This window comes from Jaculus jaculus, chromosome 1, assembly GCF_020740685.1.
Source record: "Jaculus jaculus isolate mJacJac1 chromosome 1, mJacJac1.mat.Y.cur, whole genome shotgun sequence".
NCBI classification, from domain to species: domain Eukaryota; kingdom Metazoa; phylum Chordata; class Mammalia; order Rodentia; family Dipodidae; genus Jaculus; species Jaculus jaculus.
The window spans coordinates 246,737,366-246,763,924 of NC_059102.1; the positions used below are offsets into that span (position 1 = coordinate 246,737,366).

General features: G+C 48.2%; 2 protein-coding genes across 5 annotated transcripts in view; one reads left to right on the forward strand and one right to left on the reverse strand.

Moving 5' to 3' along the window:
• The first annotated feature begins 8,989 nt into the window (after positions 1–8,989).
• Esrp2 (epithelial splicing regulatory protein 2) lies at positions 8,990–15,721 on the forward strand. Of its 3 annotated transcripts, none has more exons than XM_004661666.2 (15): positions 8,990–9,338; positions 9,448–9,576; positions 10,949–11,062; positions 11,172–11,286; positions 11,585–11,683; positions 11,891–11,945; positions 12,015–12,125; positions 12,199–12,331; positions 12,412–12,454; positions 12,615–12,916; positions 13,017–13,229; positions 13,335–13,533; positions 13,656–13,842; positions 14,138–14,303; positions 14,382–15,721. In XM_004661666.2, the coding sequence occupies exons 1-15, from the start codon at positions 9,138–9,140 to the stop codon at positions 14,469–14,471; spliced, it is 2,157 nt and encodes a 718-aa protein (XP_004661723.1). In that variant the 5' UTR covers positions 8,990–9,137; the 3' UTR covers positions 14,472–15,721. The 3 variants fall into 3 exon arrangements, with proteins under 3 accessions (XP_004661723.1, XP_045001941.1, XP_045001936.1); XM_045146006.1 differs by having other exon boundaries at positions 13,740–13,842; XM_045146001.1 differs by having other exon boundaries at positions 12,018–12,125.
• Nfatc3 (nuclear factor of activated T cells 3) overlaps positions 15,508–26,559 on the reverse strand; it is a 90,147-nt gene continuing 79,095 nt past the window's right edge. For both annotated transcript variants that reach the window (XM_004661667.2, XM_004661668.2), the window contains one exon: positions 15,508–18,280. In XM_004661667.2, coding sequence (XP_004661724.2) covers positions 18,159–18,280 — 122 coding nt within the window. In that variant the 3' untranslated portion in view covers positions 15,508–18,158. The remainder of the gene's footprint in view (positions 18,281–26,559) is intronic.

Sequence of the window (26,559 nt, forward strand, 5' to 3'; positions counted from 1 at the left end):
CCGCGGCTGTGTGCCCAGCGCAGCCCCGGGGTACTGATGCCCACGCTGTGTAGCCCTCACTCCCAATCTCTGGCACCTCCCACACTCGGAGGACAGAAAATAGGTCCGACCTAGACGACGCTATGGGTCCACCTCTCCCGGTGACCGAGCGATTGTGTCCAATCTAGAAGCGGGGGGCGCGGCGGGTGGGGGGGAGCAGATGGCTCCAAATCTATGTGCTAAGGTGTTTCTGGGAGTGGCATAATTGGTTTTGCAGAAATAAGGAACACTTTCCACTAAAGGGGAGCGGAATGGGGGGTTAACCCACAAGAAAAGGTGCAGTTGTTAGAAATCCTTGATGGGAAACTTCACCCTAGCATGGTATGGTTCTGTATCCTAAAAATAACTTGAGAGATTCTCCTGATTGCTCATCCTCTTTGAGTTCCTGGAACGCACCCATTCTTTCACGTTGAGTGAAAATGTGGGCCAGGCGTGGTGGTGCTGGCCTTTAAATCCCAGCACTTGTTAGGCAGAGATAGGAAGATCACTGTGAGTTCAAAGCCACCCTGAGACTGCCTGGTGAATTTCAGGTCAGCCTGGGCTAGAGTGAGACCCTACTTCGAAAAACAAAAACAAAACAATAACTACAAAAAATAATAGAACAAATAATTGTTGCGCGGTCTCTGTATTTTGCATCTGCCCTTTTGTCAGAGGCATTTTCCCCAAATATAACAATTAAAAAAATATATTTTTAAAGGGGGAAGCAATTGCATGCAGATCTTCACTATTGAGTTTGCCCCTTGAAACTATTTCCCACCCAATCTTTCTCCTCTTTGGAGACCAGCAGAACGGTTTTCTCAACAAATCACCTTTGCCTTACTTTTAAAAAAAAAGAGGGGAAGTGCCTTAGGCGACCAGCAGCAGGTCAGGACATTTGTGTAACTCTCACCCAGGTTTTTCTCAACTTGCCCCAAGGGTGTCTGAGTATGGCCACACCAGGCCCAGGGACCCTTTACTCTCTGCCTTGCTAATAGAAAATGCAAGTAGGAGCCAGGCATGATCCCTCACCCCTTTAATCCCAGCACTCAGGAGGCAGAGGTAGGATGATTCCGGTGAGTTTGAGGCCACCCTGAGACTAGTGAAACCTTACCTTGAAAAACTAAAAAAAGAAAAAAAAAGAAAAAGAAAATGCAAGTAGGGGGTTGGCTCAGAGGTTAAGGCAATTGCCTGAAAAGCCTAGGGGCTTCAATTCCCCAGAACCCACATAAAGCCAGTTTACAGTGGCTAGAGGCCTTGGCATGTCCATTCTCCCTCATAAACAAATAAATGAAATTTTTTTAATATTATTTATTTGCCGGGCATGGTGGTGCACACCTTTAATGCCAGCACTCGGGAGGCAGAGGTAGGAGGATCACCGTGAGTTCGAGGCTACTCTGAGTGAATTGCAGGTCAGCCTGGGCCAGAGTGAGACCCTACCCTGGGGGGAAAAAAAAAAATATATATATATATATATATGTGTGTGTGTGTGTGTGTGTGTGTGTGTATTTGAGAGAGAGAGAATGGGAGCACCAGGGCCTCCAGCCACTACAAAGGAACTCCAGATGCAAGAGCCCCCTTGTGCATCTGGCTTATGTGGGTCCTGGAGAGTTGATTCTTTGGCTTTGCAGGCAAATGCCTTAACCGCTAAGCCATCTCCCCAGCCTAAATAATTTTTTTTTTTTTAAAAAAAGGAAATGCAAGTAGGGCCAAAGAAGCCAGGCCAGGGAGAAGTTAGGCCACCCTGTTCAGCTTCCAAGTGAGGGATCTGTCCACTTGATTTTGGGTCATGGAGCATCTTCCCTGACAAGACAGTGGGGGAGCAGGGCTACAAGTAGACCTAAACTCTATTTGTAAATTCTCCCTGCAGAGTGGAAGGAGTTATCACAAGACGGTGTGTGCACTCTTCCTCCACGCCAGACAAACCCCGGGAACAGGGCGGGCCTCAAACTTGTAGTAGGACCTGGGGGAATGGAGATCTTGATCTTGCACATACCTCTTCCAAAAGGCCAGGTACATCCTGGTCATCCCCACCAGATCCCAAGACCTCTTTTTTCTTGGAAAGCAGCTGAGCCCATGATAAAGCTGCGCATTTGGGTTGCATAGTCACTGAGAAATCCTGCTGGAGCTGAGCTGAAAACCTCCTCCATGTAGGCCAGCTGACAGAAAGCTGGAAAAAGCTACACTGCATGCAGTGCAATGGGAGAGACAGAAATCACCAGTGAAGATACTCAACAGTGAGCACTGCAAGCCTTGGCCAGCCAGGCCAAATGAGCCACGGCATGCAATCATGGCATGTCTTTTATCAGGGAACCCAGTTGTTCTCTAATTAGACTGGAAGCCCACTTCATGGGAAGGAATACATCCCTGATACTGAAAACCTGAAACAGGGGTAGTCATGAGCCCTAGGGGTGTAACGTCGGCTGGTGTCTGGCTAAATGTGTATACTATGCTCACCAAACTGCCCAGTAAGCACTTCTCTTAATGTTCATACCCATATATTAATGCTGTTCTCACTTCTGGTTAAAGAAACTTCTCTTTTCAGATGGCAGTGACCTTGGGAAGACTCAGAAGGCACCATGGTGCTGAGAAGAAGTGAAAGAGGAGTGCTCAGCACTGAAATATCTCAATCACATCTTTCAAGGCTCCGGGTCCATTGTGGAAGAGGTGGCGGAAAGAATGTAAGAGCCAAAGGAAAGGTAAGATTCTTTACAACGTGCTCCCTCCAGACACAAGATGGCCTGGATATCCATGACCTCACAGTGCCTGACACTACCTACAAAAGACCATCATAAAAGGAGGAAAGATCATGACATCAAAATAAAAGAGAGACTAATGGGAGGGGGGGATATGATGGAGAGTAGGGTTTCAAAGGGGAAAATGCAGGGAGGGAGAGAATTACCATGGGATATTGTCTACAATTATGGAAGTTGTCAATAAAAATGCTTTTGCCTACCCATTCTGAGTCCTTTTTCTTTCTTTTCTTTTTTCTTTATGTATCTTCTCTTTAATGACACACTGTCATGCCACCTGGATGTTATGGCAACGGGCTTGAGGTCAAGTTACAATTGATGAAACCATGTTAAAACATGATTTAAAACAAATAATTCTACCCATTCTGAGTTCTTATATTAAAAAAGCCAAGTGTATAAGCCAGGCGTGGTGGTGCATGCCTTTAATCCCAGCATTTAGGAGGCAGAGGTAGGAGGATTGCCATGCATTCGAGGTCACCCTGAAACTACATAGTGAAATCCAGGTTAGCCTGAGCTAGAGTGAGACCCTACCACGAAAAAAAAAAAAAAAAAAAAGTCAAGGGCTAGAGAGATGGCTTAGTGGTTAAGGCGCTCACCTGCAAATCTTAGAAATGCCTGTACAAATCTCCAGGTCCTATGTATAGCTAGATGCAAAAGTGACACAGGTGTGCAACGTCACACATGCGCACAGGGGGTGCACACGTCTAGAGTTCATTCACAGCAGCTGAAAGGCCCTGGCACACTCACTCTCTCTTCTCTCAAAAATAAAAATAATAAGCAGGACATGGTGATGCACGCCTTTAATCCCATCACTCAGGAGGCAGAGGTAGAAGGATGGCCATGAGTTCAAGGCCACCCTGAGAACACAGAGTGAATTCCAGGTCAGCCTCGGCTAGAGTGAGACCCTACCTCGAAAAGAAGTAATAATAAATAATATAAATGAATAATAATAAATAAAATTTAAGGCCCACTATTCCCACTTTCAGCCCTGCCACCTTCATTACTGGTACCAGCAGAGGGCACCTGCAGACTGATCTGACAAAGGACTAGTGTGAAAGATCATAGAGGCCATTCTGCCGGGGCTAGGCACAGGCAGAAGTTCAGAGCCAAGGGTAAAGTTTGAGGAGAAGAGGGAATAGGAGGACCTGGAAAGCTTTGGACTTGGGCCAATTTGAACACCCTGCCAGGCCAGCAGCCTCAGGTGTCCATGGACCCCAGGAAGAGTGGTTCTCTTGGCAGCTGGATTTCCTTGGTGCCCTAACCCCATAAACCCTGCAGGTGTCAGGAATTACAAATACTGGAGGAGGGGCAGCCATGATTAGTTAGCAATAACTCTTGCTGGTACTGTGGACAAAGGTCAAAAGGCAACCCCCTTCAGCCTTTTAAGACATAGTACAGGGGCTGGGGAAATGTTCTAATGACAATGGTTCAATTCCCCAGGACCCACATAAGCCAGATGCACAAGGGCGCACATGTGTCTGGAGTTCATTTGCAGTGGCTAGAGGCCCTGGCATACCCATTCTCTCTTTCTCTCTGCCTCTTCCTCTCTCTCTCTTTCTCTCAAATAAATAAGACATAGTATAAAAGCTGGGTGTGGTGGAGCACACCTTTAATCCCAGCACTTGGGAGGCAGAGCTAGAGGATCACCGTGAGTTCGAGGCCACCCTGAGACTACAGAATGAATTCCAGGTCAGCCTGAGCTAGAATGAAACCCTACCTCGAAAAACAAACAAACAAACAAAAAGACAAGGAAAGCATGAGGGCATTCATTCTGGAAATGGGAACAAACTCAAACTAAGATGGTATCCTAGCTAGGGTATCTTCCTCGGGTGGGAATAGCCAACAGCTTCCACAGATCCTGTCACCCATCCCCTTGCATTTCTTCTCATTGGCCTATGCTTCAAACTCCTTCCCTGAACCAACAGGGACCCAGGAATGGGGCAAGCAAACCAAAATCAAGCAAAACCAAAAGCCCATTAGAAGGTCCTAGCTGTGCTCATTTGGATGCCAGTCAATTCTCCTTGAACCCTGCTTCCAGGAACCTCGTTGGACTTGTGCATGGGAGGCCAAACTCAGATCCAGTTAGCCATCTTAGCCAGAACCCTGTAGACAAGAGCCCAGAACAGAGCATCTAATCTGGCTAGGCATCAAGGAAAGCTGCCTTGTGAAGGAATTATCTGAAAGAGAGGTAATTTTCCAGGGCAACAAAGGGATAGGTGGGTACATAAGTGCTCGCTCCAACAGCCCAGAGATGTAAGGAATTACAGCAATGCGTCCAGAGCACTGGGTGGGGCAGGGTGGGTGAGGGTGAAACAAGCACTGAGGATCCCGAAACTAAACTTTAAAACGTGGCTGGTCTATGCCCAGAGAGTCAGGAGCCACTCTTAAGATTGTGTCTGGCTTCCAGAGCATCCCGATTCCATAGCAGTCCTGGGCTTTGCCTACCCTTGGGTGTGCGCTCCTCACCGATGGGCTCTGGCGACGGAGTCAGCGCGCCCTCTAGTGGTACTCCTATTCTGCATATGAGCCGAGATAGGAAAACCTGATGAGCCCTGCGCCCAGGCTGCTCTAGTGATCCTGGAGATAAAACTGGGGTGTGGGGCGGGGGAGCGGTTCTGAGGGTTGAGATGTCTGGGATCCTCATGGTGGCTCCCCGCGTCTAATCTCATTTCATCTCTGGATCTTTTCTGATCAGCAAGTGGGGGCTGTTTTCTCACCACTCCTATTTGCACCGGAAATTGCATCCATAGATTGCACACTCGGCCCCCTTCTCCCTCCCCTCTAACGCAAGAGCTGACACACTCGATCTTCCTGGCAGCAGGCTGCTTTTAGAGCTACAGCCCGAGGCAGGTCCCAAAGGGCCTTGTGTGCATCTCCTCGGGGAAACAGTCCCTTATTTCCTACTCAGGTCTCCCCGATACCCACCTCCCATTCAACCATTAACCCTAGAAGAGAGAACTGAGTTGGAGATGGAGGACATTCATCAGGACGGGACCGATACTACAGAAGAAGATCCCTTGAGAAGTAAAAACCAGAAGGAAGAGTAAGAACGGGCTGGAATGAGGAAAAGACACAAATGTAAAGGTTTTGTGGGATGCCCGAAGCGAGCACCAGGATGATTAATTTATTTTTCCTTCCTTCCTTCCTTCCTCCCTCCCCCGCACCCCCGCCCCCTGAGGTAGGGTCTCACTCTAGCCCAAGCTGACCTGGAATTCACTATGTAATAGTCTCAGGCAGGGCTGAGCTCACTAGTGATCCTCCTACCTCTGCCTGCTAGAGTGATGGGATTAAAGACGTGTGCCACCACTCTGGGTTTAATTTTCGTTCATTGCCAGGTCATATAATAGGTGGGAATGGTGTTGGGGGTTGGTGCAGGGCTCTCTCCTCTAGTTGAGGTAAGAAGCGAGACTAATTAACAAATCCTGTTATATGTTTTTGAGGTAGGGTCTCTCTAGCCCAGGGAGACCTGGAGTTCACTATGTAGTCTCAGGCTGGTCTCAAACCTAACGCGATTCTACTTCTGCCTCCTGAGTGCTGGGATTAAAGATGTGTGCTACCATGTCTGGTCAATTTTCTTCTAAACTAAGGTTAGAGAAAAGAAAGATAAAGTTAGCTCAGCTTCCCAAGTGCTAGGGTTACAGGCATGTGGCACCACAACCAGTGATTCTCTCTCCCCAAAGTCTCCCTATGTAGCCCTGGCTGGTCTGAAACTTGCTCTGTACACCAGGCTGGCTTTGAATTTGCACTGATCCGCCTGTCACTGCTCCTAGGCTGTTGGAATTACAGGCATGCACCCCCATGCCTGGCTGTTTTTTAAGGGTAGTCCAAAGATTACAGGTCTTGGGAGGTGGAGGCAGGAGGACCAGAAATTCAAGGTCATCCTCAGCTACACAGTAAGTTCGAGGCTACATGCTTTTTTCAACCCCCCCCAAAAAAAAACAATGAAAAGAAGAAAGAAATGGCTTGGATATCCATGACCTCACAGTGCCTGACACTACCTACACAAGACCATCATAACAGGAAGAAAAGATGATGACATCAAAATAAAAGAGAGACTGATTTGAGAGGGGGAGGGACTATGATGGAGAGTGGAGTTTCAAAGGGGAAAGTGGGGGGAGGGAGGGAATTACCATGGGATATTGTTTACAATTTTGGAAGTTGTCAATAAAAAAAGAAAAGAAAAAGAACCGCGCTTGGGGTGGGGGCTGGCATAGTTTCACGAAGGGGGCCAGTGGCTGGATGAACGCCCAGGTATTGGACGAAGCTGCCCAATCAGGTGCTTAGGTTCCACCACCCAAAGCTGTCAGGTACACTGGAGCGCCTCTCCATCTAGGAGTGCCATAGTCGAAACTTTCCCGAGGATCGAGACCCACGCTGACCGAAGAGGAAATAGCTAAGCGCGAAGTCTACAAAGTGAAGCGGTGAGGCCGGTACTATTAGCACCAGGATAGCCCCGTGGACTTGGGGTTCTCAGCCACAGGACCCCGAGGCCAAAGAGGAGGCCTGGAAGCGTCCATGCTCCTCAGGAAGTTTAAGGAAGCCGGGTGGGGTGGGGGAGGGTAGAAGGAGCTGGTTGGAAGGGACTGACCTATAGGAGAGCCCGATCCCTGCTGACGCAGGCGCGCTCGGAACGGAGGGCGGGAGGGAGGTGCTCTACCTCGAAGTGGCGTCCGGCCGGGTGAACAAATATTTGACATTCCGGGCTTATCGGTGGGGCGGGGCCTCGGGGGCTGGCTCCGGGTGGGCGGTCAGCCGAGGGCTTGCCGTGACCCTCAACAACCACTTTCTACGCCGTCCCCAAACGCGGTGTGGAAAGCGCATCGAACCAACTTTAGGTTCTCTTGCCCTGCACCCCTTCCCTGGGCACGATCCCGCGTTCTGGGCTCTCCCTTGTCCACAGGCTCTAATGTAGTGCCCCGATTTTCCTAATAGAGGAGGTTCAGTCCCAGCCTCACGTCGGCTTTGGCAATCCCACATTTCTTCGCTCTAGTCAGGCTGGAGTCCTTTTCTCCCAGTGGATTACATTTCGGTTGCGTAAACGGGAAAAGTTGGGAAAGTAACAGGAGGCGCGCCGGTGTGGGGGGGGGCATGGAAACAGTTTAAGGTGGTCTCCCGAAACTCCGTAGGGGCAAATGGGGCCATTCAGGACTGGTTTGGGATGGAGGCTGTGCAGTCGGCGTATGCATATACACATTTCTACACTAACCAATACCTGTCAGAGTGCTCGGTATCCAGACAGTAAGCCTGACAAAACAGGCACCCCCTTCCACCCATGTGGGGTAGGCTGAAGCTACAGGACCAGACCATCCGGCTCAGCCCCATTTAGGGTGGCAACTCTGAGGTTTGGGGAAGAGGAGGTTCCTCCTTCCCCCAGCATCAAGTCCTGCACTCTCCTCTAGTTATTGCGCCTTGTTCTGTGGGTACCTGGCCAACTCTCGCACCTGCATGGACAACTCCTTCGGTGATCCCTAGGGAACTGCCCACAGCTCTAAGAACTCCTGATCTCTGTAGTCCAACTGACCTCTGGTCATCTCTTTCACAGGCCTCCAGGTGATAACCTGGTAACTCTCATTGTGCATCCCCCCTTTTTTTCCTATTTTCTTTTCTTTACTTCTTTTTTTTTTTTTTTGAGGTACGGTCTCTCTGTAGGCCAGGCTGACCTGGAATTCACTAGGTAGTCTCAGGGTGGCCTTGAACTCATGGCAATCCACCTACCTCTGCCTCCCGAGTGCTGGGATTAAAGTCGTGCGCACCACACCCGGCTCACTGCCCCTTTTAACCCTTGGTGACTTCCATCAACCCCAAGCAGGACGTCCTCTTAACAGCCCTGAGATCGCCTCCTGGCGACTCCCACAGGTCCCATAAAACCCTCACGGGACGGGGCAAGGCCTCTGGCTCTGAATGATCTTTTGCAAGGCCTCATGGTTCCGGCTGGAGAGGAAGTAGGAGGTCGAAAGGGGTTCGTCCTAAGAGTCTGGCGGGACCAGACATTGGATTGAGAGTCCAGAAGCTGGGCGCATCGGCAGATGGAAAGTGAGCGAGCCTTGTCCTCTGGCGCTGGGTCCTGGCCCGCCCCCAAGGTTCCCGGGGCCGCCCCGGATCACGTGGTCGGCCCGGGCCGCAGGTAACTCGCCCAAGAGGGCGGAGGCCCCCAGCCCCGCCCCACGGGGGCACCTCGGGCGGGTCTCGGCGGCTCGTAACCGCGCCAGTCTGGCCACAGGTGCCGCCCCCAACACCCGGTGTCCCGCCCCAGCTCCTGGGAGTCTGCCGTCGGTCGGTACGTGCGTGCGCCTCGTCGGTCCGCGCGCGCTCGCGTGTGTGTGTGTGTGAGTGTGAGTGTGTGGGCGAGCGCCCCCTTTCTCTGCGGCCATGACTCCGCCACCGCCGCCGCCTCCCCCACCCCCGGGCCAAGACCCGGCCGAAGACCCGGTCGCTGACCCTTGCCCAGAGCCCCCATCGCTGGTGGTCCTGTTCGGAGCCACGGCTGGTGCTCTGGGGCCGGACCTGGGCTCCGACGAGACCGATCTGATTCTCCTAGTTTGGCAAGTGGTGGAGCCGCGGAGCCGACAGGTAGGGGAGGGTAAAAGAGACGGCCCGGGATCGGGGTTGGGGGGGGTCCTCGGGAAGCCCCAGAGCCGTGGTCACGGCGGCTGACCCGAGTGTGCCCCGCCGCCCGCAGGTGGGGACGTTGCACAAATCGCTAGTGCGCGCCGAAGCGGCGGCGCTGAGCCCGCAGTGCCGGGAGGCGAGCGGCCTGAGCGCCGACTGCCTGGCGCGGGCCGAGTCGCTGGACAAGGTGCTGCAGCAGGTGAGCGGGGGCCGCCGGCGCGGGGGGACAGTGGGAGAGGGCTTTTGTTGGGAGCTGTGGAGCGACTCCCGCGTGTGCGTATGTCTGGGTACCGGCGGCACCTTAACTTTTCCAACCTTCACAGACCTGTCCACTCCTGCTGAGGATGTGGGGATGGAGGCTGTCTGAGCCATGCCCGAGTTCACCGGCCTGCGGTGGAGCGAGGCTGAGATAAAGGGTCCGAGGGGGCTCAGGCTGGGCTTTGGGGGTCGCCGGTGGCCTTCCTTGGGCCCGCCTGCCTGGGATCGGCTGAAGCGGGGGCGTTAAGGCGGTGTCTTGCCCTAAGGGCAGACGCCGCCAGGTGTAAACTGCTCGTCTAGGCCTGTCCTGGCTGGCTAGCCAGGCGTTGGCTCTGTCCGTCCCCAACCTGGGGGCTACCTGCCTACTTAAGCACAAAGGCCTGGCGAGGCTGGGCTCCCGATCCTGGTCCTAGTGGGGGAGGCAACTTCCATTGCAATTTTCCTTGTCTTCACTGCTGTACTCAATGACTGATCCAAGTGTAATGGGTGTAAGTGCTTTAAAAGCACATAGTCTGTGTACTCTTCCAGCTCACGGTCTTAATGAGGAAACACGCTGAATCGATGTTTGAGAAACGTTCCCGGCCTAACTTAGCCCTGCACCTGGAGAGGGTGTTGGAGAAGATCTGTCACAGAATTGACCGGGTCAGGGAAGTGGGTGGGGGTTCAGTTCATGCATCTGTGATCAGTGCTTATACCTGTTCTCTAGCAGAGAATGGTGGGGACGCAGGGCAGACTCCAGAGGGCCACCCCCTCTACGAGCAAACAGCTCAGTGCCAGTGGTCGATAGATTGTGGGTCAAAGCTCATGTTGCCCCTGGTGTCCAAGTGTGAAGCTGTCCTTGGAGTTTCTCCGTCCCTGGGTTGGTCAGACCTGGAGGCGGGGCTGCCTTTGACCATGAGCCTTATGGCCCTCAGGCTGGTTTGGGCCTCCCCCACCTGTCTGAGGGCGGTGCCTGGTCAGGGACTGGTTTAACCTGCTTTGCCCTGCCCCTTCCCACCTGCTTGTCCCACTCCACCAGGTGTTTGCTCTGGCTCCCCTCCAGACTCCTCAACTGTGTGTGGTGGGGGGCTTTGGGTTATTTGTGACTGCCCCCATTAGGCCTGGAGATGACAGTGGGCTGGGACAGGGGTGGGCGCTTAGGAGGCTGGGGCACGGGGCAAGTTCCAGTGGGAGCGGCCTCCTGCTTCCCAAGCAAGGTAGGGCTGAACATCTGGCTGAACCAGCTTTGCAGGCTGTGCCCTCCCTCCTCCTCCTCCAAGTTCCTGCCTGCCTAGCTGTGAATCTATGTCTGAATTTCTACTCCCTGTCTGCAGTTCTCACAGCTGGTGAGCGGGGATGTGGTTCTGCTGGGTGGGGGCCCCTATGTGCTCTGCACTGATGGGCAGCAGCTGTTGCGACAAGTCCTGCACCCCGAGGCCTCCAGGAAGGTATGCCATTGAAGAGTTATGGGTGGTCAGGTTCCTATGGCTTCTGCTGTTGTGGAGATGGGCAGGACACCTCATTTTCTCCCATTCACCCCCACTTGTGTGCCCCCAGAACCTGGTGCTCCCCGACACCTTCTTCACCTTCTATGACCTCCGCAGAGAGTTCCATAGGCAACACCCGAGTGCCTGCTCCGCCAGGGACCTCACAGTGGCCACTATGGCACAGGGTATCTGTGATCCTGCAGGGTTAAGGTGGAGGGTTGACTAGTGTATCTGAGCATGTGTATGCTACTGAATGGTTGTATGAACCTAGACAAGTCTGTGCTACCTGCTGTGTCCATGAGAGTACTACGTGTATGTCTGTGCTGGGATGCATTTGTAACGTGAACACACCCGTACGCTTGGGCTGGGGATCTGTAGGGGCATGTGTGTATGAACTGGTCAAACCTCCCAAATAGTGCTCATGCTGGGTGCCCCAGACCTCTTACACGAGACTTGTCTTTATTGTCACTTCTCTGCCCCCAGACTTGGGACTAGAGACAGATGCTACGGAGGATGACTTCGGAGTCTGGGAAGTAAAGACGATGGTAGCTGTTATCCTCCACTTGCTCGAAGGGCCCACTGGTAAGATTCCCTCATTGACTGTCACTTGCTCTCAGGGTTGGGTATCACTTCCTCAAAGTCCTTTTGCCCACTTGTGACCTTACCTAAGAGAACACAATGTGGAAGCCCATGTATCACCCCCTTAATCCTCTCACCTGCCCTATTTCGGCAGAGCTTGGTGGGGAGGACCCCCCCCCACACACCTGACCTCATGCCATCTCCTCTCAGGTCAGTTATTTTCGAAGCCCGAGGTGGTAAAGCAGAAATATGAGACTGGGCCTTGGTGAGTGTGAGAGCAGGGGTGGGAGAGACAACATTTGGACAGCTCTGACCCTATGCCCTGCTCCCGCAGCAGCAAGGCTGACGTAGTGGACAGTGAGACTGTGGTGCGGGCTCGTGGTCTGCCCTGGCAGTCGTCAGACCAGGATGTGGCTCGATTCTTCCAAGGGCTCAACATTGCCAGGTGGGTGTGGCAGGATGGGAGGGTCAAGAGGGAAAGCTTACCCAGGAGGCACTAACAGCACTGGCTCTCACAGGGGTGGTGTAGCACTCTGCCTCAACGCCCAGGGCCGCAGAAATGGCGAGGCCCTCATCCGTTTTGTGGACAGCGAGCAGCGGGACCTAGCGCTGCAGAGACACAAGCACCACATGGGCGTCCGCTATATTGAGGTGGGGCCTCGGGCTAGAAATGGAGCAGGGCAAAGCTAAGTCAGGCCAGAGACCCATGCCTATCCGCTCCATCCCCACAGGTATATAAAGCTACAGGGGAGGAATTTGTAAAGATCGCAGGAGGTGAGTGTGCTCACAGCAGATCCTAGTTGTCTTTGTTTCTTGACCTCTGTTCTGTTCCCCACCACGCTGCCTCTTGGCTTCCAGGTGGGTGGATGGGTTGTTCCTTAGTATATGAATTACGTCTGCAAGTGACTCACATGCTGACACTCCCTCAACCTAGGGACATCAGTAGAGGTGGCCCGTTTCCTGTCACGGGAAGACCAAGTGATTCTGAGGCTACGGGGACTCCCCTTCTCAGCGGGACCAACGGATGTTCTAGGCTTCCTGGGACCAGAGTGCCCAGTAACTGGGGGTGCTGATGGGCTGCTTTTTGTGCGCCACCCTGATGGCAGGCCAACTGGGGATGCCTTTGCTCTCTTTGCCTGTGAGGAACTGGCACAGGCTGCTCTGCGCAGGCACAAAGGCATGCTGGGTAAGCGATACATTGAACTCTTCCGGAGCACTGCAGCTGAGGTACAGCAGGTGAGTACCCGCTGCATGGTAACGTGCTGCTTCCTCAGTGTCCCGTGGGTCCCATGTCTCTGCCCTACTTGCATGCTTAAGCCTGTTGTCCTTCTTACAGGTACTAAACCGCTATGCATCCAGCCCACTCCTTCCCACACTGACTGCTCCGCTGCTGCCCATCCCCTTCTCACTGGCAAGTGGGACTGGGAGGGACTGTATACGACTTCGAGGTTTGCCCTACACGGCCACCATTGAAGACATCCTGAGCTTTCTGGGTGAGGCAGCAGTTGACATCCGGCCCCATGGTGTGCACATGGTCCTCAACCAACAGGTGAGGTTGCTTCTGGAAGGGGACCACACACACAGGGTAGAAAGGGGTGTTTTAGGGGCAAGCACTGTTACATGTGGTAAACTGCTTACAAGATGGTGTGCATAGGGCCGGCCCTCTGGTGATGCCTTTATCCAGATGACATCAGCAGAGCGTGCTCTAGCTGCTGCTCAGCGTTGCCACAAGAAGGTGATGAAGGAACGCTACGTGGAAGTGGTCCCCTGCTCTACAGAGGAGATGAGCCGAGTGCTGATGGGGGGTACCCTGAGCCGCAGTGGCATGTCCCCTCCACCCTGCAAACTGCCCTGTGAGTGCTCCAGAGAAGGCTTGTGGGAGCCAGGCTATCCCCGTAGTGGGGAGTTCCATTCTAGGAACCCCATCAAGGGCAGTTGTGGGCTCTCTGCAGATGCACTCTTTACTTGTCTCTAGGCCTTTCGCCGCCCACCTATGCCACCTTTCAGACCACCCCAGCCCTCATTCCCACTGAGACGACAGCACTGTATCCCTCTTCAGCACTGCTTCCAGCTGCCAGAGTGCCTGCTGCCCCCACCCCTCTAGCCTACTACCCAGGGCCAGCCACTCAACTCTACATGAACTACACAGCCTACTACCCCAGGTACTGTTATTAGAACCCCACAGACCTACTGTCACCACTTGCTGCAAGGCCCTGAGCCATTTGTGGGCCAGATAAGCCAAGGTCTATTAGAGGCTAGTCTTCATGTGGTAATAGTACACAAATGTGGGATGATAGATGCTGTTAACCAAATAGACTGGTTATGTCACTACAGTGCCAGAGGCAGGGAATTTATGGAGGACAAGCTAAACACAAGGCAGAAGCACAGAAGGGGGGCCAGGTCTTGGTCTGGCCTAGGCCATAGTTGGGGATATACTACTAAACTTTCTCACCCTAGTCCTCCAGTCTCTCCTACTACCGTGGGCTACCTCACCACACCTCCTGCTGCCTTGGCCTCTACTCCCACCTCAATGTTGTCCCAGCCAGCAGCTCTGGTCCGCATGCAAGGTATCCCATACACAGCTGGTATGAAGGATCTGCTTAGCGTCTTCCAAGCCTACCAGGTGAGGTCATGTGGTGGGAGGGCTTGAGGGCTACCTGAGCATGGACAGCCCTCCCCTAAACCTGTGTGTTTTCTGCAGCTGGCCCCTGATGACTATACCAGTCTGATGCCTGTTGGTGACTCAACTCGCTCTGTGTTACAAGCCCCCAAGGAGTGGGTGTGTTTATAAGCGAGGAAGCCAGGAAGTAAGACTGAGCAGATATATTCAGCTAACATGCCTCTCTTGTGTCCAGAGCGTCCTCAATCCAGTGGTTTCTTTCTGGCTTGTCAGAGCTCTCAAAGGCACCTACAGAAGATCAAGCCAGCTCCACCCCCACTTATTTCACTGCCTGTCCCCTCAAAGAGGATGGCTACCCTACATGCATGGATGGGAGATGAATGGGGCTCAAGTGGCACCTGGAGCACCTTCGGTCTCTCCTGGCCCTCAGATACTGGGGGTGAAGGGTGCACAGCAGGCTTGTTTCTTTTTAAGTCTAGTTACACTACAATACATGACTCCTGGGAGAATCAAGCATTCATCTGAGCCTGGGTAGAGATCCCAAGTTCAACTCTACTCCTACAGGAGAGTAGAGTCAGCTCCCACCCTCAGGATACCTGGACCTCAGAGACCATGTGCCAGAGGTGGCCCCACCTAACTGTGCTAAAGCTCCTCCAACCATGCACAAAGAACTTCAGAGGACAAAACCACATGCTAGCTGGAACTTAAAATGGTACACACCTATAATCCCAGCACATGGGAGGCAGAGGCAGGAGGACTGCCACAAGTTTTAGCCCAATCTGGTCTACATAGCAAATTCCAGGCCAGCTAGGGCTACACAGTGAGACTTTGTCTCAAAAAGACAAACCCAGCAACAAAACAACCCCCACCCTCACAAACTTGTGCTGCTGCAATATCCCCAGAGAACACTAGAGGGCAGGTGGCCCTCATGCAAGAACTCAGACTTGAGTTTGAAAGGGGCCAACTTCTCTTCTAATACCTTGGGAAAGCCAGTAGTCCAGAGCACAGCAAACACCATGGCACGTCTTCTGCACTCATTACAAGTGTGGGACAAAAGTCGCAAGAAGAAATTTGGAACTGTCTTCTCCATAAAGTGAATAAAAGGTCCTGATCAAGTGGACTGTTTAAAAGCTACAGTGCCATTAGCTTTGGCCCAAAGTAAAGAGCTCCACACAAACCCCATCAAGAGAAAGAGAGATTTCCGAGAGACTGGATCGGTCACCATTTATTTCAGCACTGTAACTGAGGAGCCTGAACTATGGGCTCTTCTTCCCTTTGTATTTGTGTAAGGAGCACTGCACTCCTATAAAAGGTTTTAAAATACAAAATGTACAAGAAAACACTATTTCAAGTGCTGTAAACATAACTGAGAACCAGTTTACCTAACATCCATTCTATAAAAATGCAAGGTTTCAACTTAAGCCCATCTGAGCCTTAAAAATAACCAAATGCTCTGCACACCACAAACAGGACTTCACAGCCAGGCCCAGCACAGTATGGCAACACTGGCCAGCCCTGGGTGGAGGTGGGTTGTACCGGGAACAGTGGAAACATCTGCGAACCCAAAGACATCTCTTTATAAGTTGTTTTCAGCCATGTTTCCTTGCATCTCTAGTAAGCAGAAAGCTCCTCATTCCATTCTTCAACTCCAGGTCTAGCACAGGTTTGAGAGGAAGGGGTATGTGCTAACAAATGCCCAGTTGCTCTGTGCTACTACTAGGAATCGATTTGCATAGTCCAATGAATATGTGCTTTACCACCACTATGTTGAGCAAAAATTTAAGTCTTTATCTACAAAGCCAAAAATATTGACTCTTACACGAAAGCTTTTATAAAGCTAATATAAAACTGCTTACAGAGTATACAAAGCTCTATTTTAAAATTTAACTTGTTTTAAATAGGAAAGCATTTCTAGTGCTACAGGCATCAAGGTATGTATTTAAAAGGCATCAACATTTGGTGCATCACAACTCTGGATCATAGAGGCTTTTATTCTTGGAGGCAGTAAAGCAGCCCCCAAAGGGTCTTGCAGTGACCCCACATGAGGCAGCTACCCCAGGGACAAGAGGGTGGAAGCAAGTCTGGCCATGTCTCTGAAAAGTTCACCTGAGAGGCCCATCCCCTTAACCCCTTCAAAGGAAGCTGTGGGCTTCCAACTATAGAACCTAAAGCAAATCATTATCCACACTGATATAAAACTTACTTTTCAAAGAAAATTTGAAAATATTCAGCTCAAAGATTGGGCACAGCAATTTGCTGAAGGGGAGACAGTTCTCTAACTAGTTTTAGTGGAGAAATCTAAAGAATCAAGTTAAAGACAGGAAAGTTTATTTCCCTCATCCTGACTCAGTACCTCCTACCCTGCTGACTAGAGGCAGTGGGCAACAGGTCAGCCCTTGTTCAGGCCTGATGTAGCCTTAATAAAGAGAGTCCTAGATTCAAGGGCTCACAACCCTATAGAATAAAAGCATTAAGTATTTAGCCATTGCAGTATAGTCTCACATGTAGGCACTCCAAAATTTTCCTTCCTGAATAAATGAAAGTACATTATTTCATTTGAAAACATATTATAAAATTCAGGGACTTTGAAATAGGCCCAGAAATTGGTAACAAAGCCCATTGGAGGGAAGGGTAAGGACAGGGTTTGGAAAAAGTACCCAACTTGGGCACTTCCTTTGGTAGACAGCAGGCTAGAATTTCTGCTGGCCCTGCCTTGGACACCAGTCTCACCAGCAGCAGCACCAGGGTGTCTTTGGTGTAAAGGTTGGGTCTATGACACCACCTCATTTTTGGATGTGTCTTAAAAAGCCTTTTAGGAAAAAGGCTGCTGTATAATACAGACAGAACAGGGTGGGACAGATCATTCTGGGCTGTAAACAGAATGGGAGATAAGCCTTTACATCAGGAATCTTACATTTTCCTCTTAAGCCCATGCATACTTAGTTCCTGAAACTGCCTAGCTGGCCTCCAAAAGAATTAGAATCTCAAAGCCTGAACCCATCAGGAGATGGTGGCTTCAAAATGTCACAGAACAACCAAAAACAGAAGCTCCCACTTGGAAAAGGTAGCCAGAGGACATAAACGGGAAGAGCACTCCACAGCCCACTAGAGTTTAGTCAGGTAGAAAATGATAGCTACCCAAGCCAAAACCTCACCTTTCAAAGTCATCTTACAAGTAACCAATTCACCTAAGGAAGAAAGCAGTTTCAACATGGAGCTAATATGGAAAGGCTGCAGGATGACTACCTAGGAAGTTACAAAAAACCTATGCTCTGGAATGTATTCATATTCCAACACTTCAATGATGGAATGGTCTATTCTTATTTATCTAATAAGTTTACTTTTTATAAAGAGTATGAGCTACATTTGGCTTTACTCCTATGAATCTATGAAAGGCTTCAGGGCACATGCTGAGTTTCTGAGGCATTAAGTATGGTCTTAGAATATATTTTTTCTTTTTTGTTTGCCTCTGGAAGGTTTTATCAAAAGTTCCTATTTTAAAAATATCATCAAAACTAAAGGGCCCTTCAAATGACCAGAAAGCAGTACAAATCACTAATTCTAGCTATGCAACCAGGCCACCTGCAAAAGCAGTACCTCTGAGAGCCTGCTGCATTCACACGCAAAGCACCCATCATATAAAAGTATTCTATTTAAATATACATATATACGTATAAAATGCAAAGCTCATTTTCCTATAGCTCAAGCAGCCTATGCTGCTCCTGTTCTTTTATAAAAATCTGCCCAAGGCCTGAGGTGGAGGAATGCTGCTTTTCCCACAAATAGTAAGTCCAATTCCTGGAGCAGGTCCTGAAGGTCCAAGAGAGAAACAGACTGAATAGCTGGTGGTAGGTACTGTTACAGTCCATCAGATCTTCCTAAATCCGGGGACTCGGGACCCGGAAGTGGTGCTTCTCTGCTCACCCCTGGGTCTTGGGAAACAGAAATCTGGGACATGTCCCTTCCAATTATCTCATTCACTGAAAAAGAAAAAAGGAAAAAAAAAAAAAAAGAGAGAGATTAGAGACCTTATGGATACCATTCAATGCTTTTTACTGACCTCTCTCCCTTAGCCATTTCCTTTCCTGTGACATTCAGTAAAGGTAATAAAGGCAGAACTGAATGTCATTAAAAACAGAAACATTGGGCTGGAGAGATGGTTTAGCAGTTAAGGCACTTGCCTGCTAAGCCTAAAGACCTGGGTTTGATTCCCTGGTACCCACATAAAGCCAGATGCACAGGTAGTGCATGTGTCTGGAGTTCATTTGCAGTGGCTGGTGCACCCACTCTCTCAGATTTAAAAAAAAAAAAAAAAAGAAAAGAAAAAAAAGAAACATCTTTCCTCAAGTGGCTCTAGACCCTTCTCCCTCTCAGGTCAGTTTGAGTTGCAAAAAGAATGGCTGAGAAAAGGAAAATACTTTATTCTTGCTTTAAAGGCTGTTGCTCTCAGCAGAACTGACTTGGTACACTGAAAGGAGTGTCCACCTTAATCTAATTTTCCCTTAATTTGAATTCCTTTGGAAAGTTTCCTTTCCTGCTTCCCATTGCTATCTAGTATAAAAGTGAGTGAAATAATGGTTTGGACAGAGCAAGCACCTCTTTTAGGGGAGATTTAGAGGATTTTTTGTTATTCAAGTACCCATATCATTTTGTTTTTAATTAATTTGTGGTGTGATTATGGAGGCGTGTGTACAGAGGACAACTTTCAGATCAGTCCTTGCCTTCCACCTTGTTTTGCTGCAAAATCTCCCATTGTTTACCTGTTCTGTTCATGAGTTGTAGGGATATTCTATCTCTGCCCCCCCTCCTCTCTCTCTCTTTTTAGAATTTTATTTATTTGAGAGAGAGAGAGAATGAGAATGGGCACGCCAGGGCTTCTAACCTCTGTAAACGAACTCCAGACACACATGCCACACTGTGCAACTGGCTTACATGGGTCCTGGGGAATCAAACCTGAGTCCTTTGGCTTTGCAGGTAAATGCCTTAAGTGCTCAGCCACCTCTCCAGCCAATCTGCCTCTTTTCACTAAAGCACAGAAACCCACCACAACTGCTAGCTTTTATGTAAGGCTCAAGGATCGAAACTCAGGTAACTCAGAGTTGTACAGCAAGCCCTCTATCCACAGAACTATACATACCCCGAGTCTCACAAGTACCCTTTATTATGTGGGGACACTTGGGTAGTCTGTGGTCCTTTCTGATTGCAGGCTTTGCCTTCTGTTGGTTTGTCTGATCTGCCAAATACCTCAGAGAACACAGTGCTCTGTGAATCAAATTGCAAAGAATTTGAAACTTGGCATGGTCACTCATGCCTGTAATCTCAGCAGTAAAGAGGCAGAAGGATTACCATGAGTTTGATGTCAGCCTGGTCTATGTAATGAGTTCCAGAATAACCTAGGTAAATCAAAACAGGCTGGGCACAGTGGCTCATGCCTATAATCCCAACGTTGGGAAGGTAAAATAAAGTAGGAAGGTTGTTGTGAGTTGAGGCTGGCATGGAGCTACAGAGTGAGACCTGCCTCAAAAAACAAAACAAAACAAACAAACAAAAAAAACATCTAAACAACAAAGAGTCAAAACAAACTGAAGGGCTGAAGGGGTAGCTCAGTAGTTAAAAGTGCTTGTTTGCAAAACCTGTTGGCCTAGGTTGTTCAATTCCCAAGTAAAGCCAGATGCACAAAGTGGCACATTCATCTGAAGTTGGTTTACAAAGGCAAGAGGCCCTAGTGTGCTCATCCCCTCCTGTCAAATTATATATATATTCATTCTGAAAAAAACTAACTAACCAGGTGTGGTGGTGCACACCTTTAATCCCAGCACTTGGGAGGCAGAGGTAGGAGGATAGCTGTAACTTCAAGGCCACCGGGAGAGACTACAGAGTGAATTCCAGATCAGCCTGGGCTAGAGCAAGACCCTACCTTGAAAAACCAGGAAACAGAAAAACAACACACACACACGCACACACACAAACAACAACAAAACTTAAAGGGCAAAGCCTGATGGGAGTGTCTCATGTGTCTCGAGTTTGTTTGCAGTGACAAAAGGCCCTGAAATGCCCATACTCTCTCTTTTCTCAAATAAATGGATTTTTTGTTTTTGTTTTTTTGAGGTACGGTCTCCCTAGCTCAGGCTGACCTGGAATTCTCTATGTAGTCTCAGGGCAGCCTTGAACTCACAGTGATCCTCCTACCTCTGCCTCCCAAATGCTGGGATTAAAGGCGTGCGCCACCACACCTGGCTAAATGGAAATATTTTTTTTAAACAAAAACAATAAAGAAAAGAAAGAAGGGGGCTGGAGTAATGGCTTAGCGATTAAGGTATTTGCCTGCAAAGACGGAGGACCCAGATTTGATTCCCAGGACCCATGTAAACCAGATATACAAGATGGTGCATGCGTCTGGAGTCTCTTTGTAGTGGCTAGAGGCCCTGGCACACCCGTTCTCTCTCTACCTCTTCTCTCTCTCAAATAAATTACACACACACACACACACACACACACACACACACAAAGGGGGGGGGTGAAGGGATGGCTTAGCGGTTAAGGTATTTGCCTGCAAAGCCAAAGAACCCAGGCTCGATTCCCCAGGACCCATGTTAGCCAGATGCACAAGGGGAGGGGGGCATGTGTCTGGAGTTCATTTGCAGTGGCTGGAGGCCCTGGTGTGCCCATTCTCTCTCTCTCTTACTCCTCTTTTTCTCTGTCAAATAATAAACATAAATTTAAAAGGGGGGGGGTGCTAGAAGGTGGCTTAGCCATTAAGGTGCTTAGAAAAAAAAAAAAAAAAAGCAAAAGGACCCTCGTTCAATTCTCCAGGACCCATGTAAGCCAGATGCACAAAGTGGCACATGCATCTGGAGTTCATTTGCAGTGGTTGGAGGCCCTGGTGTGCCTATTCTCTCTGTCTTTCTCTCAAACAAATAAAAGTAAAAATAATTTTTAAAAGGGCAGGGAAAAATGGTTCAGCAGTTAAAGATTCTTGCTTGGAAAGCCTGCTGGCCTGGCTTCCATTCCCCAGTCATTCATGTAAAAGCCAGAAGAGCAACTAGCTGGGTGTGGTAGCACACACCTTTAATTCCAGCACTTGGGAGACAAAGGTAGGAGGATCACCATGAGTTCAAGGCCAGCCTGAGACTACATAGTGAACACCAGGTCAGCCTGGACTAGACTGAAACCCTACCTCAAAAAAATAAAATAAAATAAAATAAAAAAAGCCAGAAGAGCATTAATTTGTAGAGGCAAGAGACCACAGTGTGCACATGCAGACACAGAGAGAAAAAACCAAACCCCCAAATAAGAATCTTCAGTTTTCACATCAAATTTCATTTCATTTCATTTCATTTCATTTCATTTCATTTCATTTCATTTCATTTCATTTCATTTCATTTCATTTCATTTCATTTCATTTCTTTTCTTTTCTTTTCCTCCCCTCCCCTCCCCTTTCTTTCTTTTTTTTTGGTGTGTATATATTTGATGAGGAAAAGTTTTGTTCAGTAGCCTAACCTGGCCTAGAACTGGGGATCATCCTGAATTACCCTCCAGACTGCTGGGGCTACATGCATTTGCCACTATGCTTAGTCTTGGCTTAGCGATTAAGGTGCTTACCTACAAAACTAAAGGACCCAGGTTTGATTCCCCAGTACTTACATAAAGGCAGACAAACAAGGTGGCCCATATGTCTATATGTCTCGAGTTTGTTTTCAGTGGCTAGAGGCCCTGGTGTGCACATTCTCTGTCTGTCTCTATCTGCCTGCTTCTCCCCCACATATACACGCACGCATGCACACACATAAACACATATACACATATTATTTGAAAGAGAAAGGCAGATACAGAGAGGGAGGGTGTTCTAGGTCCTACAGTCACTGCAAATGAACTCTAGACACATGTTCCACCTTATGCATCTGGCTTTATGTGGGTACCGGGAAATTAAATCTGGGTCTCTAGGCTTTGTAGGCAAGAATCTTAAACAGCTAAGCCATTTCTCCAGCCCCTTTCAAAGCTTTACAACTAAAAATTTTATACTAATTCTATTCTCAGACATATACACAAGAGAATTAAAAACGTATATCCAGGGCTGGAGAGATGGCTTAGACGTTAAGGCCCTTGACTGCAAAACCTAACAACCCCAGTTCAATTCCCCAGTACCCATGTAAAAACAGATGCACAAAGTAGTGCATGCATCTGGAGTTGACTTGCAGAGGCTGGAGGCCCTGGTGTGCCCATTCTGTTTGTCATCTGTCTCTCTCTGCTTGCAAATAAATAAAAACAAAAAGCAGAAGGCTAAGGCGTTTGCCTTGCAAAGTCTAATGATCTGAGTTCAATTCCCCAGTACCCATGTAAAACCACATGCACAATGGTACATGCATCTGGAGTTCATCTGCAGCAGCTGGAGGCTCTGGTGTACCCATTCTCTCTGTTGCTCTTTCTCTCTCTGTTTGCAAATTTTTTTAAAGGTAAATAAAATAATAAGCATATATCTTTATGAACTTTGTAAAACATTACAATAATTACTGATGGGTTTACATGCATATAAATCAAAAACAACAAAAACAAACAAACAAAAACAACAACAAAAACCCCTTAATATTCGGGCTGAGAAGATAGCTCAGTGGTTAAAGGCACTTGCTGGCAAAGCCTGACTGCTTGGGTTTGATTCTCCAGTACCCATGTAAAGCCAGCTGCACTAAAAAAAAAAAAAAAAAAAAAAAAAAAAGCCAGCTGCACTATGTGGCACATGTGTCAGGAGTTCTTTGCAGTGGCAAAAGGCCCTGGGGCACCCATTCTGTCTGTGCACCCCTCAAATAAGTTAAAAAAACAAACTAATATTTGCTGAGCCTGGGTGAGAATGCCTTTAATACCAGCATTTGTGAGGCAGACATAGGAGAAATGGCATGATCTGAGGCCTGTCTGGGCTAGAGTGAGTACCAGGTCAGCCTGGGCTACAGTGAGACCTTACCTAGAAAAAACAAGCTAACAAAAACACTAATATTCAACTGGGCATAATACCAGCATGCTGAGGCAGGAGGATTATGTCAATGAATATGAGGCCAGGCTGAGTTCCAGACAGCCCACAGCCTGAGCTAAAGAGTAAGACTGTCAAAACAAATGAACGCACAAGAAAGTAACACTTACATAATAATTCATCCTGCTCTCTCCACTTCCTTTTTCATTTTGAGAGAGTTCTTGCTATTTGAACTTCAAACTTATGACAATCCTCCTGCTTCTGCCTTTCAAGTGCTAGGATTACAGATATGTGCCACCACAACCAGCTACAATTTCAATTTTCACTTCATTTTGAATATATATATTTGTGAAAGTACTGATTTATTTAAACTGAAGTTCGCTATGTATGAGGTACCCTTGCTTTTCAGATTCTTCATAAATTTCAGATAAAGACATAAAGAGATGTTTATATTCCTAATGTTCAATCTTATCATTCTCCTCTTTTCTTTTCTTTTTTTTTGGAGGGAGGGTCTCACTCTAGTCCAGGCTGAACTGAAATTCATTCTGTAGACTAGGCTGACCTCAAACTCAAGGTGATCCTATTTTAGCTTCCCAAGTGTTGGGATTAAAGGTATGAGCCACAATGTCAAACACCATTTTCCTCCTTTTTAAAAGTAAAGTTGAAGCTGGGCATGGTGGTGCACGCCTTTAATCCCAGCGCCTGGGAGGCAGAGGTAGGAGGATCACAGTGAGTTCGAGGCCACCCTGAGACTACAGAGTGACTTCCAGGTCAGCCTGAGCTAGAGTGAGACCCTACCTTGAAAAAACAAAAAATAGCCGGGCATGGTGGCTCAGGCCTTTAATCCCAGTACTTGGGAGGCAGAGGTGGGAGGACTGCCTTGAGTTTGAGGCCACCCTGAGACTCCACAGTGAATTGCAGGTCAGCCTGGGCTAGAGTGAGACCCTACCTCGAAAATCAAAAAAAAAAAAAAAAAACAACCAAAAAATAAAAAAATTTTAAAAGTTGGGGTCAGCCTAGGCTAGATCAATAATCTTCCTGGAAAAAAAAAAAAGGCCAGGCATGGTGGTGTGCACCTTTAACCCCAGCATTTGGGAAGCAGAGGTAGGAGGGATCACCATGAGTTTGAGGCCAACCTGAGAATACGTAGTGAATACTACGTCAGCCTTGGCTAGAGCAAAACCCTACTTCGAAAAACAAGAACAAAAAAACTCTTTTTTTTTTAATTTTTTTTTTTTTTTATTTGAGAGTGACAGACACAGAGAGGACAGATAGAGGGAGAGAAAGAATGGGTGCGTCAGGGCTTCCAGCCTCTGCAAACGAACTCCAGACGCGTGCACCCCCTTGTGTATCTGGCTAACGTGGGATCTGGGGAACCGAGCCTCGAACCGGGGTCCTTAGGCTTCACAGGCAAGCGTTTAACCGTTAAGCCATCTCTCCAGCCCCAAAAAAACTCTTTAAAAAAATAAAACTAGGGCTGGAGAACTGGCTTAGTGGTTAAGGCACCTGCCTGCAAAGCTGAAGGACCCATGTAAGCCAAATGGAGGCACACGCATCTGGAGTTCGTTTATTTATAGCAGCTGGAGGTCCTGGGGCGCCCATTCTCTTTCTCCCTCAATTTCTCAAGTAAATAAAGAAAAATAAAATATTCAAAAACAAATAAATAAATAAAACTAAGCCAGGTGTGGTGGCACATACCTTGAATCCCAGCACTTGGGAGGCAGAAGTAGGAGGATTGTCATAAATTCGAGGCTACCCTGAGCTACATACTGAATGGTCAGTCTGGGCTAGAGTGAAACCATACCTTGAAAAACAAAACAACAACAACAAAAAAATTTTCTACAACTTTCCAGACCAAAGCAAAGAAGATAAAATGAGTCCCTCAAAGCTGTCAAATGTAGAAGCTACTAAACATAACATGTCTCAACTAAAAAGAGCCAAACAGAAATTATACACAAATGAAATTTCATCTCCTATTGACATATTTGGCCAAGTGAGTTTTTCCCCCATCCCCCAAGGTAGTGTCTTACTCCAGCCCAGGTTGACCAGGATTCACTATGTAGTCTCAGGGTGGCCTCGAACACAAAGCAATCATCCAAACTCTGCCTCCCCAGAGCTGGGATTAAAGGCGTGTACCACCACGCCCTGCTTCCCAAGTTATTGTAATGGAGCAAAAAGTGAAAAAAAGTGATCAGATTCTCAAAAAAAAAAAAAAAAAAAGTCAATTAAAACAGTTTCTTTAATTTTTTTTTGTTTTGGGTTTTCAGAGATAGGGTCTCACTCTAGCCCAGGCTGACCTGGAATTCACTATGTAGACTCAGGGTATCCTTGAACTCATGGCCATCCTCCTAGCTCCGCCTCCTGAGTGCTGAGATTAAAGGCATGCACCACCATGTCCGGCCTTTAATTTTAATTTATTTGAGAGAGAGAGGGAGAGGGAGGGAGGGAGGGAGAGAGAGAGAGAGATTCTAGCCACTGAAAATGAAACTCCAGACACACATGCCACATTCATTGTTCATCTGGTGTATGGGAGTACTGGGAAATCAAACATAGGTCCTTTGGCGTTGCTAGGTAAGTGCCTTAACCACTAAGCCATCCTCGCCAGCCCGATATAAATCATTAAAAAAAATTTTTTTTCTTTTCACAATTTTTATTAACATTTTCCATGATTATAAAAAATATCCCATGGTAATACCCCCCCCCACGCTTTCCCCTTTGAAATTCCATTTTTTTTAAAAATTTTTATTTGAGAGCAACAGACAGAGAAAGAGGGAGAGAGAGAGGGAATGGGCGCACCAGAGCCTCCAGCCACTGCGAACGAACTCCAGACGCGTGCGCCCCCTTGTGCCTCTGGCTAATGTGGGTCCTGGGGAATCGAGCCTCGAACCGGTGTCCTTAGGCTTCACAGGCAAGCGCTTAACCGCTAAGCCACCTCTCCAGCCCTGAAATTCCATTCTTATAAATCATTTTTGACAAATTTTTTAAATTTAAATTTAAATTTTTAACTTTTTATTAACATTTTCTATGATTATAAAAAAATATCCCATGGTAATTCCCTCACTCCCCACCCCCACACTTTCCCCTTTGAAATTCCATTCTCCACATTTTTGACAATATTTTAATGCAAACTTTATATTTATAATCATTGTAACTTGTATCTTAACTTTTTGTATATGTATTATGTATTAAATGCTTCTGTATAGATTGCTATTTTATATATGATAGGATTATTTTATTTTATTTTCTCAATTTTTATTAATATTTTCCATGATTATAAAAAATATCCCATGGTAATAC

Bases quoted from the DNA above. Each gene is read 5' to 3' on its own strand.
- Esrp2 (XM_004661666.2), top strand. From the start codon at position 9,138: ATGACTCCGCCACCGCCGCCGCCTCCCCCACCCCCGGGCCAAGACCCG. The intron at 11,063-11,171 runs GTATGCCATTGA...GTGTGCCCCCAG, and splicing joins ACCCCGAGGCCTCCAGGAAG to AACCTGGTGCTCCCCGACAC. The intron at 11,946-12,014 runs GTGAGTGTGAGA...CTGCTCCCGCAG, and splicing joins AAATATGAGACTGGGCCTTG to CAGCAAGGCTGACGTAGTGG.